The sequence below is a fragment of the Acomys russatus genome, chromosome 31, assembly GCF_903995435.1.
Source record: "Acomys russatus chromosome 31, mAcoRus1.1, whole genome shotgun sequence".
NCBI lineage: Eukaryota > Metazoa > Chordata > Mammalia > Rodentia > Muridae > Acomys > Acomys russatus.
The window spans coordinates 14,156,969-14,179,596 of NC_067167.1; the positions used below are offsets into that span (position 1 = coordinate 14,156,969).

At 43.9% G+C, this 22,628-nt stretch overlaps 2 protein-coding genes across 2 annotated transcripts in view; one reads left to right on the forward strand and one right to left on the reverse strand.

The window, feature by feature from the left end:
- Apaf1 (apoptotic peptidase activating factor 1) overlaps window positions 1-5,350 on the reverse strand; it is a 74,529-nt gene extending 69,179 nt beyond the window's left edge. Inside the window, exons 1-3 of the mRNA XM_051172775.1 lie at window positions 5,153-5,350; window positions 4,824-5,013; window positions 3,304-3,501 (exon numbers count right to left, since the gene is read on the reverse strand). Of these exons, the coding sequence (XP_051028732.1) occupies window positions 3,304-3,501; window positions 4,824-5,013; window positions 5,153-5,290 (526 nt within the window). The 5' untranslated portion in view covers window positions 5,291-5,350. The remainder of the gene's footprint in view (window positions 1-3,303; window positions 3,502-4,823; window positions 5,014-5,152) is intronic.
- Window positions 5,351-7,779: 2,429 nt separating this feature from the next.
- Window positions 7,780-19,904, forward strand: Ikbip (IKBKB interacting protein). Its single transcript, XM_051173020.1, is given in 4 exon segments — window positions 7,780-8,139; window positions 16,805-16,922; window positions 19,069-19,692; window positions 19,695-19,904. Coding segments are annotated over 4 exon segments (1,122 nt in total). The 5' UTR covers window positions 7,780-7,969.
- The last annotated feature ends 2,724 nt before the right edge of the window (window positions 19,905-22,628 follow it).

Consider the following 22,628-nt stretch of genomic DNA (forward strand, 5'->3'; position numbering starts at 1 on the left):
CATGAATCTGATATGAAAGCCTAATTCTTTACACTAAAGGAACTTAAGCACATTTCATGCTGAAGTATCTTCAGTAACCAGGTCAGCACTAGTTTGTTAAGGTTTTGTTTTGTTTTAGATAGGATCTCACTGTGTAGCCCTGGCTATCCAGGAACTCACTCTGTAGACCAAGCTGCCCTTCAACTCAGAGATCTACCTACCTCTACCTCCCATGTGCTGGAATTAATGGCATGCGAGTACTAGGCAACTGAAGAGGTTTTAAAAACCATTCCAAGGCTCTAGAGACTTTCAAGGAGCTAGTAAGTCCTAAGAAACTTCTCTTATGACAGAAAAACAAACAAACAAACTAAGAGTTAAGGCCTGGGCATCCTGTCAAAACTGACAACAACACTGCTGAGAAGACTAAGAAGTTGTAAACTGAATCCTTGTGTGCATGAACATGTGCCCTAGCCTGTATCTTCCCAATCTCTTACAGGCCTATTACTTCATCCACTTAATGTATCATTTAAACTGCCTTGACTGCTGGTTAAGACTTGTACTTTTTAAATGATCACTAGAAGTCAGAAACTGTCTGAGTTCCCTACAAGTGTTACGCAAATGGGACTCACTGAAAAATGAAGGAGCTGGTGAGACATCTAAGCCTGAGTTTGGATTGCTAGAACCTACATGACAGAAAGAGAAAACCAACTCTCACTAACTGTCCTCTGTCCTTCACTCAAGTGACGTGGCATGTGTACTCTCATGTACACACACACACACACACACACACACACACACACACACACAAGTATGCACACAAAGGAATATTTTTAGAAAGTATAGAAGAATAGAGGAAGTCAAACATTGGGTAGTTATACATTTACCGCTAATGAGGTATCCTGAGAACCCTGCCAAGCTAATCTGAACCCTCTTCTACCAAGTCTGTCTTCCACCTCTCCATTAACCACAAACCACGCTTCCTACTTCCATCCCTAGTCTGCCCAGCAAGCTTGTCTTCTTTCTCTAAAATTCAACTAAATGGCCTCTCATTCAGGAACCCCACCCTGTCTATTCCCTTCCTCCAGAAGATAAGCATTCCTTCCTTCCAACCTTGTTCCCTGTATTACTTAAGGTTCTCTAGAGGAACAGAACTTACAGAATGAATCTCTACCGGGGGTGGGGGGGGGGATCATTAGAGCGGCTTACAAGCTGTGGTCCAGCTAGCCCAACAATGGATGTCTACCAATGGAAGGTCCAAGAATCCAGTAGGCGTTCAGTCCTCGAGGCTGGATGTCTCAGCTGGTCTACCATTACACCAGAATGCCAAAGAAGTAAGCTCTAATGCCAGTGAAGAAGTGGACTTGCCAGTGAGACTGAGGACAAGCAGGCAAAGAGCAAGCGTCCTTCATCCACATCCTTTCTATAAACTGCCAGCAGAAGATGTGGCCCAGATTAGAAGCGAATCTCTCCGCCTCAAAAGATCTGGGTTAAAAGTGGGTCTTCCCTCTTCAAATGATTTAGTAAGGAAAAAAACCCCTCAGACATGTATCCTGCTGCTTGGGTTTTAGTTAATTCTGGACGCAGTCAAGGTGGCAAGCAAGAACAGCACATACCCGGTACTTTCTTCTACTCTTCATCTTTCACACCCACAATAAGTTGGTGACATGCCTGTCCCCTACTAGACTATGGATGAGTCCTCAAATGCCCGGCCTTCTTTTTTGATCTCCCATGGCCCAAACTGTCAAACTGTTGGCTTCAAATATTTACTGTATACATGAATAACCTGAGAAAGAAAAATCAGTCACCAGATGATAAATGGATCTATAAGGCTGCTCTTTTAAAAACTCCACTAATTGTAGCCAATCCTCAGGATTCCTTCTTGGGAATTACACAAGGTAAATGAGTTACTAACGGTTTTTTTAAGATGTTAATTTTTTTTATTTATACAGTGTTCTGCTTGCATATACACCTGCACACCAGAAGAGAGCACCAGATCTCATTATAGATGGTTGTGAGCCACCATGTGGTTGCTAGGAATTGAACTCAGGACCTTTGGAAGAACAGACAGTGCTCTTAATCTCCGAGCCATGCCTGCAGCCCAAGATGTTGTTATTTTTAGCAAGGTGGTAGTAATGCCTTTAATCCCAGTACTCAGGAGGCAGAGGCAGGTGGATCTCTGACTTCAAGGCCAGCATGGTCTACAAAGCAAGTTCCAGGATAGTCAAAGCTACATAGAGAAATGGTGTCCTGAGAAAAATAAAAAGAAAATAAGAAGAAAGAATTATAGAAAAAAAAGGGGGGGGCGGCTGAGCTGATGGCTCAACAGTAAAAGCACTGCTACAAGCATAAGGGCCTGAATTCAGATCCTCAGCACTCATGTAAATACCAAGTGGTCAAAGTGGCTCACTTACAATCCCAGAGGCAGAAACAGGATCCCCAGAGGAAATTGGCTAGTTATACCCAACGATCTCTGGATCAGAGTAAGTGACACTGCCTAAACATATACAATGGAGAATGATCAAAGAAAACCTATGTCACTTTCTAGCTTTCATATACATGTACACACTTAATGGTGCACACTCCTATGTATCCACACACATGCATATATATATTTGTGTGTGTATGTGTATATGTATGTGGTATGTGTATACCAAACAAATATAGGCATGTGACAAATAGTTTTATGTTAGCTTAACACAAGCTAAAGTCATCTAAGAGGAGGGAACCTCAATTAAGAACATATCTACATAAGATAGAGCTGTGGACAAGCCTGTAGGACAGTTTCTTAATTAGTAACCAATGGGGGAGGGCCCAGCCCGTTGTGGGTGGTGCCACCCCTGGGCTGGTGGGCCTGGGTTCTATAAGAAAGCAAGCTGAGCAAGCCATGAGGAGCAAGCCAGTAAGCAGCACCCGTCCATGGCCTCTGCATCAGCTCCTGTCTCTAGGTTCCTGCCCTGTTTGAGTTCCTGTCCTGGCTTCCTTCAGTGATGAACAGAGAAATGAGAGCAGAAGCCGTATATTCCCTTTTCCTCCCCAAGTTGCTTTGGGTCATGGTGTTTCCTCACAGCAATAGCACCCTAAGAACTTCCAAGGGAATGCAGTTGTAACACTTTGATTCCAACCTAGTTTTTAAAAAATCAAGCAAACAACAACAACAACAAAACTAAGACAAGAGACGTGTGTTGCTTTAAGTCACTAAATTTGTGGCAGTTTTATTACCAGCGGCAACGGGAATGCCTAAAAGCACCAATAAATAAAAAAATTCCAGTGTCAAAATAAAAGCAAAGTCTTAAAAAGCGGCACTCACGTGACAGCGACAATTACCTTCTAAGAGGGAGTGATCTCGGACAGCTTCCGCGGCTAACACAGACTTCCCACAGCCTGCCATTCCATATATGGCGACCCACCCGGGTTCACCGTTCAGCCTCCAGAGCTTCTGCTGAACCATGCTCACCAGCTTCTTCCTGGTAACAAAGACGACTGGCCTCTGTGGTACCCCGCCTTCACACAGCACCGTCCTCACTGAAAGGCGGACCGAGTGGGAATGAACTCAACTTTGGAACAACTGCTTCTGAGGAATCCTCCCACAAAAACCCAGACAAGCAAGGCTGAGGTCTTAGCCTCAAATTTTTCAAGACGAAATTCTAAATATGACTAGAATATGAACCTCACAGATCCTGTGCCTCAGAACACAAAGCATGTATTCTTCCAGAATGCTACCCACAAAGGAAGTCTCCATCTACTCCTGCCTTGGACACACTAGTAGTCCCCGACCCTCCAACCTCTTTTGTCTTATGTTAAATTCTGGGGAAGAAGAAGGGTAAAGTTCAGTGGCTAAATTTGCTTAGTATGTGCACGGTCATAGGTTTTATCCCAAAAACCACAGGGGGGAAAAAAAAAAAAGGAAACAGGGACAGAATGTAAAAGGAACAATGTTTATGGAATTCTTTCAAAATATATAGACTTGTGGGCTGGAGAGATGCCTCAGCAATTAAGAGCACTGTCTGTTCTTCCAGAGGTCCTGAGTTCAATTCCCAACAACCACATGGTGGCTCACAACCATCTATACTAGGATCTGATGCCCTCTTCTGGTGTACAGGTATATATGCAGATAGAGTACTCATACACATAAAATAAATAAATAAATCTTTAAAAAAAAAAAAAAAGTAGGGGGCTAGAGACATGGCTTAGTGGTTAAGAGCACTGGCTACTCTTCCAAAGGACCTGGGTTCAATTCCCAGCACCCACACGGCAGCTCACAACTGTCTGTTAATTCCAGTTCCAAGGGATCTGACACTCTCACACCAATGCACATTAAAATATAAAATTAAATAAATAAATAAAATACTAAATAAAAAGGAGTGCTGGCTGCGCTTCTAGAGGAGCTGGGATCCATTCCCAGACAGTATCTCACAACTGTCTGTAACCCTAGTTCCAGAAGATCCAATGCCCTCTTCTGGCCTCTGAGGACACCAGACATACACATGGTGTATGGGGATATATGCAGGTAACACATGCACATAAAATTAACCTTTTTTTTTTTTTAAAAGAATATAAATTCCTAAAGATCTTTTTCCCGTCCTAAAAACTCTATATAAACACACAAATAAAAATAATCATGGCGCTACAAACGTTCTCACTAGCTCTAAATTCTAAGATACACAGGCCACTACATCACAACAAATAGTTCACTGGGCAAGAAGAAAACGTATTAACACGGACACAAATACATATTAAGCTTGAACTTAAAATACTTTTGCACATGCACGCTTTCACTCAATCAGACCTGTAAGCAGGACAGCCACGAGCATGGCAATATGCCACAAGGTATCAGGGATACAAACCAAATGAAGTTATTCCACCATCTGTGTCTTTGCCACTGGAAGAAGAAACAAACGGAAGGCCACTGTGGAGAAGCGCAGCCAGGTCTTTATAGCCCTCATGTAGCAGAGCATTGTAGAAGGAAACGTAGGCACAATTATCCTTGTTAACTATCATTTTAATTAAAGTAGCTGCTCGTTGAGATTGAGTGGCCTGAAAAATATTAAACAGTGTAAGAATACAGCAGTGAGTATGTTTACAACACAAATTAGCGGAGACTGGGGCATGTTCTGAAAGTGTCTGAAGAGTTTTAAAGAAGTATAGAATGCCTGGGGGGGGGGGGCGGCTTTACCTGACTTTTCACTTTTTCTTCCTCTCGGACTGTTAACGCGCCATTACTGATCATGTGATCCATGATGTAGGATGTTTTGATGTCCTTCTCCAGAGCTTCTCTATGTTGAAGCAAACAATTCCGGGCCTTGGCGTCCATTGTCCCTCGGGTTTTTTTTTCTCTTCGCTGTCAAGCATGAGCTGCAGGCATAGGACCAAGACATTTGCTGTGACAAGAAACATAATGTGTAACTTCAATGGTAATCAAGAAATATAAGGAAGACAAGACTTTTTTTAAATCATTTCCTAACTGGGGTTTATAAGTAAAAATGGAACATTACATAGCCACTTAAAATTTTATGGCATATATCTCTATGCAGTACATATACTGGCAAGAAAAGATGTTTTTGACACTGCTGATTTGAAAAAGAGAAATAAAGCCCCAAATAACATGAAATGTGTTATATCACATAAATGTATCAGAAGATGCTTAAAAGTTTGTTAATCCAAGTGTTTAGGAGAATATATATAGTAAGATTTTAGCTTTCTCCCTTTGTAATTTTACAAAGTGTTATCATTTTTTCAATACATACTGCTATTTTTTACAGTAAAAATTTCTTTTCTTAGGTTGAGGTTCTTTTAAAGTTATCAGACTTAAGTCCTGACGTTTTGAATTGTCTCCCTTATCCACCCTAAAACGGAGTGGCACTGCTGATACTGAGTTCTCAAAGTAGACGTCAGCCCCACATCTTCACTAGTAAGCACATACTCACAGAAGCATAGGAAACTCCCTCTGATGTCACTTCTCGGACCAAGGTAATAAATTATATTCTTTACAGAAAGACAGTTTCACTTCCTAACAACCTCCCTACAATATAATGAAATCTTTTTTCATGGATATAAAGCTCAGCTACGAATGCTCGAAAGTTCTAAAAACACTGACAGAACTCCATGCAATGTAGTAAAGTGCGAATGTCTTAAACAGGCTTAAGCCTCCCTTCAATACGTGGTTATGAGTGTGTGCTGGGGCTTGAACCTACTGCCTTCTTATGTGTGGTGGGCAAACTACCTACCACTAGTGCTGTATAGTTTCAGCCCTCAATATACTGAGCCCATCCTGAGACTACAGAATATTAACTCATATCCCTGAAGAAATTTACAATCTAGTAAAACAAAAATAGGGATAATCAGATTGTAACTATCTGAAATGCAAAACCAGAGATAAGCACATTGTAATTTAGAGCATGCAAAACGGCGAGTATCATTCAACTTCAAAAGAATAATAAAAAAGAAGGCATTTGTTTGTGCTTGCCAAGTTCACAAAATGCCCAGGACTACAGCGAAACTAAGAAAAATAAATAAATAAAACAAAGAAGAAAGAAATGATCAGAAACAAGACTATCATTTTTTAATATTAACAATTTTAGTCACTTAAAGGTTTCTCAACTAGCAGTTGTTAAATTCATTATGACAAAAAAGGACTTTATGTTATGTGTAATAATTAAGCAGAAACACTGTTTGGCAACTAAGTGCCCATTCTCTCTAGCCTTATTAAACTCAAATATATAAATTTTAAAGAACTTTTTCCAAACTTTACACAAACTGAAAAACTGGGCAACCTCTGCGTGTGCCACACCTCTCAAAAGAGAAAGTCAAACTGCTGCAAGAAACAGAACCACAAAATAAAGTCTAAGTCTGTCTGTCCCGGAAAACAGTAATAGTGGTCTACTTCCTCCTTAGATAATTTCTCTTCCTGGTACAGGAGCAGGGTGATTATTACCAAAATATCCTGGGTTCCTCGATCCTCAGTCCCTGGGAGCCGCAGCAGAACTTGCAAAAAGAACTGGCCTGCAGGGCGTCGGGGAAGAGCGAGAGCGAGGCGGTACACTTACTTACCCGAGCTTTTGCACCAGAGCTGTGCTCGGAAGAGCAGCCGGGGAGGGTCAGAAGCTAATAACCGACGGCGGCGTGAGGACACCTCGGGGTCTGCCTGGCTTCTAGCGACCCACCCCCGCGCCCCGGGCAGGTCCAGACAGACACCTCAGGGCGCAGGGGGATGCTCGGGACCTCCGAGCGGTGTCGAGGGGTGGTCACCCAGATGGGCTGACCCCACAGGCTTGCCTCGGGACGCACAGGGGGACAATGGGGGGGGCTGGGGGGGAAAGTACCAGAACCTAGAACCTAAAAGCACGGCCACTCCTGCCTCCGCTTTTCCCCATCCAGCGGGAGCTGCCCGGGCCGGAAGCGGACGCCCCTCGGAACGCTGCCGCGACTGTCTCGGATGGTCGCTGGTCACTGACGGCTCACACCTCTCCCTCTCTCGGGCGACCCCTCCTCTCACGCCCTTGGGGGCGCAGAGAGACCCGTCTGCTTCGCCGGCTTACCTCCCCCGTCTCTGCCTCAGGACCGCGGAGCGCTCAAACACTGCTTGGGCCCGCCCAGTCCCAGACCGCGCGCGCGCCCCGCGGGCCCGCGCACGCAGAGCCACTCTCGGGAGGGCCCAGCGCGTGCCCGCAAGCCCAGGGGCGGAAAGAACGTCTGCGCACGCGCAGTCGGGCGGGGCCTAGCCGCGGGCGCGCGCCCAGACGGACGTGGCACGCTCGGCCCCGCCCCCGGCCCCTCCCCTCGCGTTCTCGCAGCCGGCGCGCGCGCCCGCGAGTTAAGAGTTTTTCCCCAGCGCTCCCGGGTGCTTGCGGAACACGGAGGCAGGGCCAGCCGCTTGCGGGGCGGAGCACTGCCGGTAAAGGGGGACGGTGCTACAGCCACGTCCCACGATCCTCACCCCCTACACACACCCTTGTGAAGCCGTCCAGGCTTCCAGATCCTCAGGGTTCCAGACATGTCCGAGGTGAAGAGCCGGAAAAAGCCGGGGCCCAAGGCGGGTGCGGCCGAGCCGGAGAAGCGGAGCGACAGCAGAAAGAACCCCGAGGCGCGGGGCGGCGCAGGCTGGGCGGACCCCCGCACTGGGCTCAGCCTTCTGTCGCTGGCGACCAGCCTGGGCCTAGCCTGGTAAGTGCTCGATGCCCCAGGTCGTGGGTCGGGCCTCGCGTGGGCACCTAGCACCTCGAGCCGACCCACTTTTGCTTGAATGCGCTCATTTAACTCTGTCTAGTAGCATGCTGCTGTCGCTGCCCGCTAAAGTTTGGGAACCAGTCCCCCAAGAAGCGCCTACAACACAAGTTTGCACGCAGCTAAAAACCACTACTGCCCATCCACCCTGCAGCTTTGCGGATGGGTTTGCCCCCCACCCAACCTTTCCCCAAAAATCACACGAGTGAAATGGCTGCACCCTTAAAAAAAAAAAAAAAAAAAAAGAGTTCGTTGTTGCTGAGAAACAAATGCGTGCCTACTTTAACGTTTGAAAGCTTGTTTGGAAAGTACAAAATATGTAACAAACCTAAAAGTATATTACTTTTCATCTCTTCTTTCCCCTAAAGTCTAGGTTTATTTTCTCAGTTACTTTTCTGTTGCCGTGACAAAATGCCCTGACCAAAGCAACTTATAAAGGCATTTAATTGAGGGCTTACAGTTGCAGAGGGTTGGTCCGTGACTATCATGGCGGGAGAACACAATGGCACATAGGTATGGCACTGGAGCAATAGTAGAGTACGTACATCTGACCCACAAGCAAGAGGCAGAGAGAGAGAAAGTGCGCTAACTGGGAAATGGCAAAGCTTACCCAGTGACATACCTCCTCCAGCAAGGCCACACCTCCTAATCCTTCCCAGATAATTCCACCAAGTATTCAAATAAATGAGCCTATGGGAGCCTTTCTCATTCAAATCGCCACATCTAGATAGTATTGAAGATGACAGTTGCCCAAAGGCATGGCTTGTATACCTTATCTGGAGAGATGGCTCAGTGGTCGAAAGTGCTTGTTGCTCTTGTAAAGGACCCAGGTTCAGTTTCCAGTACCCATGTGACAACTCACAACCTGCCGTAATTCCAGTTCCATGGAATAAAGTGCCTACTTCTGGCTTCCACAGGCTCATGCAAGAACATACACTCTTTTACCAGGCTGTGGTGGTGCACACCTTTAGTGCCAGATCCCAGAGAGTCTTCCTAATGGAATTTTCAGTTGCTTAAGCTTTCATGTAATTAAAGACGCTTATATAAAAGAGGCAGAGGCGAGCCGGGCGTGGTGGCGCACGGCTTTAATCCCAGCACTCGGGAGGCAGAGGCAGGCGGATCGCTGTGAGTTCGAGGCCAGCCTGGTCTACAAAGTGAGTCCAGGACGCCAAGGCTACACAGGCTCGAAAAAAACAAAAACAAAAACAAAAACAAAAAAAAAGAGGCAGAGGCAGGTGGATCTCTGTGAGTTTGAGGCCAGACTGGTCTACAGAGTAAGTTCAAGGACAGCCAGGGCTACACAGAGAAACTCTGTCTCAAAGAGAAAAAAGAAAAGAATTTACACTGTATTAAGGTTCTCTAAAGGACAGAACTGCTGAGAGAAAGAGAGAGAGAGAGAAAGAGAGAGAGAGAGAGAATATATATTAAAGGGAGTTTGTTAAACTAGCTTACATGATATGGTCCAGGTAGTCCAACAATGGCCGCCTTACAGCAAATCCAGTAATTGCTCAATCGATCCACGAGGCTGGATACCTCAGTAGTCCAATGTGGCACTGGAGCTGTGGGGGACTCCTGGAGAGCTGCTGGTCTTCCATCCACAGTGGAACCCTGAAGAAGCCTTAGCAACAGGATACATGAACTTGCCAGTGACAGTGAGGACAAGCTGGCAAAAAGCAGAGTGTCCACCTTCCATGACATTTTAGGTGTCTCTTTTGTGTCTCTGTGAGTTCGAGGCCAGCCTGGTCTACAAAGTGAGCCCAGGACAGCCAAGGCTACACAGAGAAACTCTGTCTCAAAAAAAAAAAAAAAGAAAAAAAATTTAATTAATTAATAATAATAATAATAAAAGCTGCTTGGGGTTGTAGGGGTGATATATATGCAGGTACATGGTGTACACATATGGCAGCCAGACATCAGCACCTGTGCCTGTTACCTCCCACACACATACCTCATTTTTTTTTAAAGATTTATTTATTATTATGTATACTGTGTTCTGCCTGCATGTGCACCAGCATGCCAGAAGAGGGCACCAGATCTCATTACAGATGGTTGCGAGCCACCATGTGGTTGCTGGGAATTGAACTCAGGACCTTTAGAAGAACAGGTGGCCCTCTTAACCACTGAGCCATCTCTCCAGCCCCATACTTCATTTTTTTAAGCTAGAGTTTCACTGAACTTAGAACTCACTGGTTGGCTGGCCTGGCTGGCCAGTGAGTTCCATCGAACCTGCTGTCTCTAACCTTCTCCCCCCCCCCCCACGCACTGGGGTTGTAGACAGAGTCACACCCAGTTTCACATGAGCATTGGAGATAGGAACTCAGGTCCACTTGCTTGAGGGCCAAGCATTTTACCCACTGGGCCATCTTCCCAGCTCCCCAAAAGCTCTTTTAACAAGTATAGGATTCAGGGCTTTTTTCTCTCATCCAGTATAACTTTGTCTATGTCTATGAATCTTTTAATATATTAGCTAACTCTATTTCTAATGCTTTTGTTAATAGTACCAGTAGAGTGTGGTATAAAGTAGGGGTTATACTTTAAACACTTTCTAGTTCTGGGTGGGTGATTTGGTTTGGTTTGAGTTCTGACTTTTGTTAAGATGGAGTTTTATACTATGTAGCCCTGGGTGGCCTGGAACTCACTAAGAAGGCCTCCCAGCTGCTGGTGCTAAAGACATGTGCCATTCATGGCTGTTTTTTGGGGGGAGGGCTGAGGTCTAGCCTCAAACTTATAACAGTCCTCCTACTTCTCCTTCCAAATACTCAGATTCTAAGACATGGGCCAACACCCAGCCTTGCCCTTGTTTGTTTGTTTGTTTGTTTGTTTCCCGAGACGAGTTTCTGTGTGTAACAGCTCTGACTGTCCTGAACTCTCTTTGTAGACCAGGCTGGCCTTGAACTCACAAACGATCTGCCTGCCTCTGCCTTCTCAAGTGCTGGGATTAAAAGCATGTCTCACCACGCCAGGCTCCTTGCCCTTGTTTTTAAACAATGAAATATAGTCAGTGTTTCCTTGGACATTGGGTAGCTGTAGATGGTATGAAACAATGATAAATGGGCACTAACCCTAATAGTGACCTGTATTGAGCCAAAATGCTTCCTATGACTGTTCGCTCTTTTTCAGTGTTAAGTCTCTGCGAGGCAGAGAAATCCTTTATTTCAAAGCCCTCAGTCAGCTGTCCGCCACCACATATGGCTCACTCAGAGGTGGTGCTGTGTGCCATTCATTAACACGGGGTCCTAAATTTGTTTGAGGACTTGATAGACCACAGTGGATGTGAAGGAGCGGGAACACTTTTGGAAGGTCTTTACTGAAATCCAATTAAGCTTGTGGGTCCTTTTCCCCTACAGCTAACACTTTTAAGACTTTACCTGTGGGACAGCAAAGAAAATCCAAAGTCCTAGTCCCATAGAGACTTAGAGGTGGTCAGTACACCTATTCCCTGCTTTGTTTCTTATCAAACCAACCCTCTTGTCCAACTTAGTGCTCAGGGGCTTTGACCATGTGCAAGAAGAAGGGAGTCAAAATCCTTTAGGCAGGCAGCCATAGGCATGTACAAGATGGGAAAGTATACAGCGGGGTCCAAAAGAAAGGACTAAGGACCGCTTACTTGCCTAGCATTCACAAAACCCTGAGTTTCACCCTCCCTTTCATAAAGGAAGGAAGCCAGGCCAGAAAGAAAAAATAGATGCCAAGGTCAAGCCTGTCGTGGTGACCCCAATTATAAAATCATCTTTATCGCTACCTCATAACTAATTTTGCTACTGTTGTTTTCTGTTTTGTTCATTGTTTTTGGTTTTTGAAACAGGGTTTCTCTATGTAATAGCCCTGGCTGACCTAGAACTCACTCTGTAAGACCAGGCTGGCCTCAAACTCAGAGATTTGCCTGCCTCTGCCTCCCAAATGCTGGGACTAAAGGCATGTGCCGCCGCCACCTGGTATAGTTTTGCTAGTGGTGTGTATCCTAATGTAAGTCTCTTTGGAGATACAAGTTTGCCAAATGGGTTATGACCCACAGTTTGAGAACCGTTGTTCTGGGTATTGCTCTATGTGCTCCTATAAATATGAACCTATTTTATTTCTCCAAAAACCCTTGGAGATGTTATCATTCCTACTTTCTAGATGAGGAAACAATAGCAAAGATAAATTGTGTAATGTGTCCAAGATGGTTGGTTATACGGCTAGAAAGTGTGGAGCCAAGGTAGTCTAACCACCTAACCTGTGTGATATGTTTCCTTCCCTCAGTATTAACCCAAAATCAGATCAATGTCTGAAGATAGACACAGTTCAAAGACCTTTAATCCCAGAACCCAGAGCAGAGGCAGCAGATCTCTGTGAGCTTGAGGCCAGCTCGGTCTACAGAGTGAGTTCCAGGACACCCAGGGCTACATAGTGAGACCACCCTGTCTCAAAACAAACAAAACAAATTCTAGGAATAGAGGGTTGGAGAGCTTGATGGCTCAGTGGTTAGCACTTGCTGCTCTTGCCCAGGGTGCAGGTCCTGTACCCAGCACCCACAGAATGGCTCACAACTGTCCATAACTTCTGACCTCTACTTCTGGCCTCATGTACTAGGCACACATGTGGTACATATACATACATAGAGGTAAACACCCAAACATAAAATAAATAAATAAAATCTTAAAATTATTAATTTTAAGGATTCTGGAAATAGTGACTCCCCCTAGGCCTGGATTGGTCCTTTCCTCTGTCAGAAGCTGTATCCCTCCAAGTTCAGGTCTCTGGCATCCTCGTCTAAACAGGAAGACTGGGGATTGCTCCTGTCAGGAGATGCTTGTCATTCGTTAAACAGAATGAAACACCTTGGACATAAACCTGATGCAGATTAAGGACATGGTCCTCAGGGCTCAAGCAGCCTTCCTTCCTTCCTTCCTTCCTTCTTTCCTTCCTCTCTTTTTTATTTTCTTTTTTTGTTTTGTTTTGGTTTTCTTGTAGTCTTGGCTGTCCTGGACTCACTTTGTAGACCAGGCTGGCCTCGGAATTGCAGAGATCTGCCTGCCTCTGCCTCCCGAGTGTTGGGATTAAAGGCATGCATCACCACACCTGTTGTTTTTTTTTAACATTTTTTAAAAGATTGTATTTATTTATTTATTTATTTATTTTACATATATATGAGTGCTCTGTGTACATCTGCAGGCCAGAAGAGGGCATTAGATCACATTATAGATGGTCGTGAGCCACCATGTGGTTGCCAGGTCCTCTGGAAGAGCAGTCAGCGCTTTTAACGTCAGAGCCACCTCTCCACCCCCTGGCATATTTTCTTGACTTCTAGAAAATGAAACATTCTCTTTCTTGATTTCAAGTGAGTTAATGTTTATGAAATGCAGGTGGAAATAGAATGCATTATGAGCTCCTCAGCACTGTGTAGACCAAAAAAAAATTTTTTTTCAACTCTAGCACTAAGTCAGCTGCATGCTGCTCTTTTTCTTATCCACTTGCAGGAAGGGTGACTCTTACTCTGGTGAGAGGCTAACCTAAAGCGGGAAGGGACAAAGTATCAAAGGTATTTCCTCCACCAACCCGACATTGCTCAGTGCCTGAATTTGAAGAAAAGTCCACCAGTAGACAATATTAAAATGTCTAATAAAACCAAAAAGCCTCAGCACTCAGGCTTGTGCACTGTCTCATGTGCGTGCATGCGTGCGTGTACCTCTAGACATCATTGCTGAGAACTGAACTTGGGTCTTGAGTCTTCTGGAATAGCAGCAAGGACTTTTAATAATTGAGCTATCTCTCCAGGCTCAGTAAGGCCTTTTTTTTTTTCCCCCTCGATACAGGGTTTCTCTGTGTAACAGCTCTAGCTGTCCTGGAACTCTCTCTGTAGACCAGGCTGGCCTCGAACTCACAGAGATCCTCCTGCCTCTGCCTCCCAAGTGCTGGCATTAAAGGCATGTGCCACCACCACCCGGCTAGTAAGGCATTTTTATAATGATCAATTTTACTCATAGTCTCCTATAATCATGTTTGTATTCTGGGTAAAGTTGTTCTTCTGTAGGATAAGTTTATGAGAATAAATTCATGAAGTGACACAGGAAATAATAGATGATTAAAACTAGTCATTGAAATTAATTAATTAGCCTGGTATGATGGCACACACCTTTAATCCCAGTACTCAGGAATGCAGAGGCAGGCAGATCTCTATGATTTCTAGGCTAGCCTGGTCTACAAAGCAAGTCCAGGACAGCCAGAGCTACACAGAGAAACCCTGCCTCAAAAAAAAATTCATTTTTATGGGTGATAAGCCTATGCTATGAAAGAGAGGGGAAACTTAAAATTCATAATAAGACAAAAGCAATTGTGGGGATGTAGCTCAGCATGGAGTACTCACCCAGCATGCCTCAGGCTCTAGGTGCCCAGAAATAGCAACAACAACAACAACAACAAAAAAGATTTAAAAAGTGGGGGAGGAAGAATTGTCTAACCATCATCTAACTTTAAAAATTAGGAAGACGATGCTTTTTAATATAAGTTTTATTTAAAAGTTAATACACACAAAAAAAGAAGTTGATCTCTACTAACTCCATAACCAGGGATTGTAAGGGTCTCATATGGTGTACATTAGCCTGCTTCATCAAAAGATATTATTTCATCCAACACGGTAACTGTTTATTTAGCTTTACACAGTCTTACAGGCAGTTAGCCCAGTGAGACCATTGTTAAGTTCAAAGCACAGCTCAGCTGCACTCAGAGAAGTGTCTCCGTGGATCCTTGTCTTTCACTGGGAAAGGATTATAAATATGATGGGTAAGTAAACCTCAGCTTGGCTGCATACGCGGATTCTCTGGGAAGCTGTTAGAACAGCCAGTAGCCAAGCCGCGTCCATGACGGACTGAATAAGAATCTCTGTGAATGGGACCCGGACATGGGTGCCTGAAAGCTGCCGATTGATTCCAGTATGTAGGGAAGATGCTCAAGCACTAATCAAGATCTGTAACATGGGGCTGGAGAGGTGGCTCAGAGGGTAAGAGCACTGGCTGTTCTTCCAGAGGTCCTGAGTTCAATTCCCAGCAACCACATAGTGGCTCACAACCATCTATAATGTGATCTGGTGCCCTCTTCTGGCCTGCAGGTGAACATGGAGGCAGAATACTGTATACATAATTAATTAATTAATTTTTTTAGAAAAAAGATCCTGTGACTTAGGCACTTGGTGACTCAGTGTACAAAATGTGGGAAGTGCCTTTCCTGAGCCCAGAGGATGGAGTTCAAGTAGATAAACAAAATGATGTAAAACCTTTCCTTTGTGCCTACTCATTTCAAATCCTCTACAAAATGTGCTCACTTATTGTTTCAAAGACTAGGATAAGTACCTGGCTAACTCAATCAGTAAAGCATCTTAAAGCCTGGAGTGTTTTCCCTGCATGTATGTGCTCAGTGTATGCCCAGTGCCAGCAAAGGCAAGATGAGTGCATTGAATCCCTAGAATTGGAATTATAGTTGTGAGCTGCCATGAGGGTGTGGAATAAAACCTGTGTCTTCTAGAAGAGCAGCCTAGTGCTCTTAGCCACTGAACCAGCTCCGTAGCCTAAGGATAGCTTTTTTTTTTTTGGCTCCTCCCCTTTACTACTTATCAGATGAAGAGAATGCTCCAGTTTTGTTTGCTCATGTGCTGGGATTAAACCTGGTGTCTTTGACATGTCACATAAACACCCTTCCTACCCTCCACCCTAATTTTACTTTGTGCCTGAGTGTGCATGTGGGTGCATATGCATGTCGGGGGGCGGCCAGAGGTCAACCTCTGCTGTCATTCCTTAGGAGCCAGCAACCCTGTTTTTTGAGACAGGGTCTCCCACTAAGATCTGCGTCTCACTCATTAGAGTAGGCTGACTAACTAGCTAGCCCAGGAGTCCTCTCGTCTCTGTGTCCGCAGCTCCAGGATGGCAAGTGTACCACCACATCCAGCCTTTTATGTGGGCGCTCGGGGTCACACTGAGATCCTTATGGTTACAGGACAAGCACTTGTCACCACAGCTATCTCCCGATGCCCTGAGCCCTCCTGACACCTACAGAGACCAATCTCTACAGTGTGTATGCCTATTAGCATATTGTTGAGTATAATCAAATACAAAGTCTTTACGCCCTGCTCTGCATATGTGTTCTATCACTTTGACAATGGCTCTCTTTTGTATTTCCATCTCTTCAGAGTCTCATGTAGCCCCAGTTGGCCTGTAAGCCTTCGACTTACTGTGTGGTGGAGGATGGCCTTGAACCTATGCTCCTCCTGCCTCCACCTCCCTGAATGATAATACAATCACAGGCATGAATATCCATACCATTGCCTGGGCAATAGTTTGGGGGACGATTGCTTAGTAGTGCCAGGGACTGAACTACTGGCATGTATCCTCAGAAGAGACTGAAGTTTTTATTCCAAATAGTTCAACCCTGGCTTCTTCCGAAACCCTTCTTTCTCGTACTTCTGCTGCTCTGCCTCTCTCCCTGACAGAGGCCATGCATGCAGTCCCCTCCCACACAGTAGGCCACCTGGCTGTCATCTGACAAATACTGCAGCAGCCATCCGAGAAAGCACACTGCTCTCACGGGAAGTGCACAATAGCCATTATTTTTTTTTTTTTTTTTTCTCTTCCAGGCTTCTATATCAGCAATCAGAAAAGTTTGCAAAGGTGGAAAGCCAGTACCAATTACTGCACATAGAAAGCAGCGAGCTTCAAGGACTGCAGAGTAAAATCAGCTTAATTTCAAATAAGGTAATCTATTAATTAGCCTGTATAGGGTAGATGCTCCCCTCCTCACAACTACCACTCTCCTACTTTGGGCCAAAGCTTCTTTTTCTACCTGTAAACTGTCCCTGTTTTAACTCCTAAGTGACTGTCCTACTTCGCAACATTCTCCCTCTAGTCCAGGTTAGTTCTTAGAAAGCACTGAAGGTGTGGTGGCTCCAGCTGGGCCCCACTATCCACACCTCTAATCCCAGCACGCTGGAGACTAACGCTGGCAAATCTCTGTGAGTTCAAAGCTTGCCTGGTCTCCATAGGGAGCCCCAGATCAGCCAGGGCTAAACAGAACAAACAAACAAACAAAAGGTATGTTTGATCCTTAGATATAAAATTATAATGTGGGGCCAGCAAGATGGCTTAGTGGGTAAAAACTCTTGTTGCCAAGACTGATGCGCTCAGCTCCATCCAGTGAACCAATGGACTTCTCATTGTGGTGTGGCTACATGCGTGTGTTAAAGTGACTTTTAGACGTCTCAGAGTGGGCTTCTTTCATTGCTAGTTCGGGTATACGTGTGTCATCGATCGCCTGTGTATCACATTGTTTCACCTGCTACATAGATCCTTCATTCAGATAATCCCAGAGAGCTGTTGCCGTATTGAGTTCCCTCGAGAGTTCTACGTCTCCATTGTTTCACATTCTGCCCTCAGCCTCTCATCTTCTGTGTTCCCGGGAGAGATGGCTTAGTGGTTAAGAGCATTGGCTGCCCTCCCACAGCACCTAGGTTCGATTCCCAGTACCCACGTGGTGACTCGCTACCATCTATAACTCCTGCTCCAGGGGATCCCAAGCCTTGTTCTGAGCCTGCATACACTGGAGCACATGCATTCATGGAGGCAGAATATTCATACACATAACATTTAAAAATTAAAAGTGGAAAAAAAAAGAAATATGTTCCTTAAATTCTTGATATTTGGGACAAAAACAAGCATAGCAACAAAAAAATATAAGACATGGTTTCTTCCTGGAAGGAATCTGGGGCTTTCGGCTCTTCACCTGGCCAATTAATCACTCTTTTGAGGCAGATTTTAGTCACTTTAAGCTTTCTCCTGACTACTTATCTCTCCTCTGAACATTTCTTGTGGCCCTGTGCTGAGTCCATCAACACACTAGCTGGGTATTTTAGCTATTAATTTTTTCATCTCCCACATTCCCTTTTAGAGCAAACACTGCATCTTTTCTATTTCTCCAAGTTCTAGAAATGAAATTATCTCATATATGATGAGCCTTCTTCTGGCCTGCAGGGGTACAAGCAGGCAGAAGACTGTGTACATAATAAATTGTTATTTTTATTATGTACACAGTGTTCTGCCTGGATGTATGACTGCACGCCAGAAGAGGGCACCAGATCTCATTATAGATGGTTGTGAACCATTATGTGGTTGCTGGGAATTGAACTCAGGACCTTTGGAAGAGCAGACAGTGCTCTCAACCTCTGAGTCATCTCTCTAGCCCATCTCAATTATTTTTTTAGAAATTCATTTTTGCCCTTCTACAATCCAATTCTAGTTCTTTCTCTGCAAGAGGTTAGCAAAAACAATAATTACAATTCATCCAGAAATCTCCAAAATAGGATTTAGGGGAAGTGTCATTGCTGCAGTATTCTAACCGCCATTGTCATGAAAAAAGAAACTATGTTATATTTAATAAATTTTTTTAAACTTTTTTTTCTTTTTTGTTTTTCGAGACAGGGCTTCTCTGTGTAGCCTTGGCTGTCCTAGACTCGCTTTGTAGACCAGGCTGGCCTCAAACTCAGAGCAATCTTCCTGCCTCTGCCTCCCAAGTGCTGGGATTAAATGTGTGTCCCACCACACCCAGCCTATACTTCCAAAATTTTAACATCATTTCTTTTGACTATGCCCTCATGAAAAAGACATGTTAAATAACTAGGATTATGAGCTCACTTATACGTTTTTCTAACATAGGGCTACTCTATTAAAGTTGCCTAAAGCATTAATAATAAATGTTTCTGTCAATGTGATTCAGATGTACTCAGATAGTTTATGTAGCTTCAGGATCTAAACCTTGTATATATTACTCCCCTGACTGCTAAAGTTATATTCCTCTCATATAAAAATGATTAAATAGCTCAGGGATTGTTTTGTGTTGTAAATGCAGCTTGAGTCCACTGAAAGTGCCCTGCAGGAAGCCACATCATCCATGGCTTTGATGACCCAGTTTGAACAGGAAGTAGCTGGCCTCCACAGATCCATCCATGACATTGAGGATAGTGAAGAGATGCTCACACAAAGGATACAAAATCTGAATGAGAAATTCCAGAACGTTACAGATTTCTGGACGAGAACACTGACCGAAATGAGCGACAATACCACCAGTTTCAAATCAGAAGCAAAACACATACATTCTCAAGTTACCATGGAAATTAACTCAGCTGATCATGAAATAAAATTGCTCACTGAGCGAGTGAAAGATCTGGAAGACAGCACACTACGAAACATGAGAACCGTGAGCAGGCAAGAAGAGGAAGATCTCCTACGAGTAGAGGCACAGCTTGGCTCTGACAGGAAGGCGCTCGAGAGGCTAGAAGAAGAACAGCTCACGCTCGTGGCCAGGGATGAAGAGCTGACTGATAAACTTTCCAGCTACAAACCCAAAGTTGAAGAGTGCAAGGCCCACTTGCCGGCCGTAGAAAATGCAATCCACTCTGTTCTCCGAGTCTCTCAGGATCTGACTGGGACAGAAAAGAAGATAGAAGAGCTGACTCTACAGATGTTTAACGTGGAGAAGAGGAGATGCTGAGGGCGGTGTCGGAGATAATGGAGGTGCAGACAGCCCTTGAGGGAATTCAGTATGACAATAACATATTGAAGATGCAGAACGAACTGGTTGTTCTAAAGGAAAAAGTCCACAACTTCATAGCATATCCAAGTGTGGGAGAAAAGGGGACTCTGGGAGAATATAGCCTAGAAAATAAGGGAACTGGTGATTATTAAGTTTCCTTCACGTCTTCTGATGGACCGGTGGAAGTCAGTCGGGTCGATGTGTTTTTAGTTGTTTGGCTCTGCCTTGAGAATACATGGAGTATGCCTATAACCAAACCTTTATCTTTTTAAGCTCTAAAGCTTATTTTAACCATTTGAGTAGACATTTTTCTAAAATGTACATTGCACTACTTTTTAGGCAATATATTTAATATTTACATGTCTTTCCAATAACTAATAGGCATCATTAATAATTACATTTATTATACTGGAGATATATATAAACACACATATATATTATATATATATATATATATATAAACACACACATACCTATAGCAAATATTGAGGACATTTACCATTTCACTATGTGACTCTACTTTGCTGTTTTTCAAAGCTACATCTGTTTCTTACGCCTTTTCTGCTCTTGCAGTCAGTTGGTAGCACCTGTCTTCCAGTTATTTTTATATTCAGACAGCCAAGTTCATAAGAATTTTATGTAGCTGGGCGGTGGTTGCGCATACCTTTAATCCCAGCACTCGGGAGGCAGAGGCAGACGGATCGCTGTGAGTTCGAGGCCAGCCTGGTCTACAAAGTGAGTCTAGGACAGCCACGGCTACACAGAAAAACCCTGTCTTGAGAAACCAAAAAAAAAAAAAAAGTAATAGGCCTGCAGGAGAGCCTGGGGACTCCTCTGTAAGGTAGTGCCACGTTCTGAAAACTACGAAGCCTGAGGAGTATTTTCCTTTTTGCATAGGTTCTACACTGTGTTACAGATACCTATATAAAGTTTAAAGTATGCGTAAATATGTTATTTTGTTCCCATTAGTAGCTCTTTCTGTTAACTGGGTATGCTCTGAAGTATGAACTTACAGAGACTCTCTGTGTACCTGGACATTTATTTCTCAAGTTCAAACTGTGTGACACTAGAGTTTAATAAATATAACTAAGATACTTTAAAATATGCCAATAAGCCTGTGCCTGTTTTAAAAATAAAACAAGCAAATAGTAATGTGTGATAATTATGATATATTTATATCATTATTTTAAAGATTCCCCAAATGAATGAAACTAGATTTGTTTTACATATTAATTTTATATAAAAAACAAATAGGGCTGGAGCTAGGTGTGCCTTTAATACCAGCACTCCAGAGACAGAGGCAAGCAGATCTCTGAGTTCAAGGCTGCCCTGATCTACATAGTGAGACCGTGTCTCAAAAAATAAAATAAAATAGGGCTAGGAGGTAGCTCAGTAAGCAAAGTGCTTGTGCTTGCTGTGAAAAGAACAAAGACCTGAGTTTGATACCCAACTGTGACGTAACAAGCTGGATCTAGCATCGCCTGCCTGTAATACCAGCACTGCAACACAGGAACAGAATGCAGACATTGCATTAAAAAAACCATTAAGTATGTTCTTCTGTGTATTCCTTATGTGTGTCTATACATTCCTTTGCTAAGAAATTTGCCCTAGAGCTGAAGAGATAGCTCAGAACACTGGTTGTCCTTGCAGAGGACTTTGGGTTTGATGGCCAGCACCCACATGATGGCTCACGGCCGTCTGTAGCTCAGCTTCCAGCATATCTGGCCGCTCTTTTGCCTTCTGCAGGCACCAGGCATATATAGGCAAAGCATTCATCTACATAAAGTAAATATAACTTAAATTTCCTATTTAGCAAAGTTGTCATTGGAGATGTCTAGATACATTTGACAGATCATCCTTTGTTTCTTTTTTGTTTTGGAACATTTTGTTTTATTTTTGAGACAGGGTCTCAGTGTGTAGCCCAGGTTGGTCTTAACTCTCCATTTTCCAGCCTCTGCATTTCAAGAAACAGGGATTACAGGTATATGTCACGTCACAGAGCTTCATTTTGTTGTGTTTTGTGGGAACTTAACAATATTCTAATACACATGTTTGTGTCTCTGTACTTGATAATAAAATTTTATGCCAGTTAGCTTATAGAGAGTGTTGTTCATTTATTTAAAAATTTCAGCACACAAAAAGCAGTTTTACAGCCAGGCATGGAGGTGCGTGTCTAATTCCGGGTTGAAGCAGGAAGAGGTGAGGTTCATAGCCAGGCTGGGCTATCTAGCAGGACACTCACAGCAGAAGTTGTACAAGGAGGGGCTGAAGAATAGTTAAGAGTGCCTGCTGCGGCTGGAGAGATGGCTCAGTGGTTAAGAGCACCGCCTGCTCTTGCAAAGGTCCTGAGTTCAACCCCCAACAACCACATGGTGGCTCACAACCATCTATAATATGATCTGATGCCCTCTACTGACCTGCAGGTGAACATGCAGGCAGAACACTGTATACATAAAAAATAAATAAATCTTTAAATAAAATGAAACAAAAACAATCATGCTGGACTGGTGAGGGGCATTGATGATGCCGTCTTTTGGCCTCCACATGGACTCACATGCACAAACCCACACCTAGATACAAATGCATACACGTAATACAGAGAAACAAACAAATGATAAAATAGGTCAGGTTTCACAAAACAGTCACCTAATTATTTTTAAGCTTTTGGGTGTGAAGTTTGGAGGTATATTTATAGCAATAGTTAGTCAGGGGCTGGAGAGTTAAGAACACTCATTGCTCTCAAAGACGACCTGAGTTTGGTTCCTAGCACCCACATGGTGCCTCACAACCATCCTTAACTCCAGTTCCAGGGGATCTGACCTCCACAGGCAACAAGGCACACGCATGGTCCACATACATACGTGTAGGCGAACAGC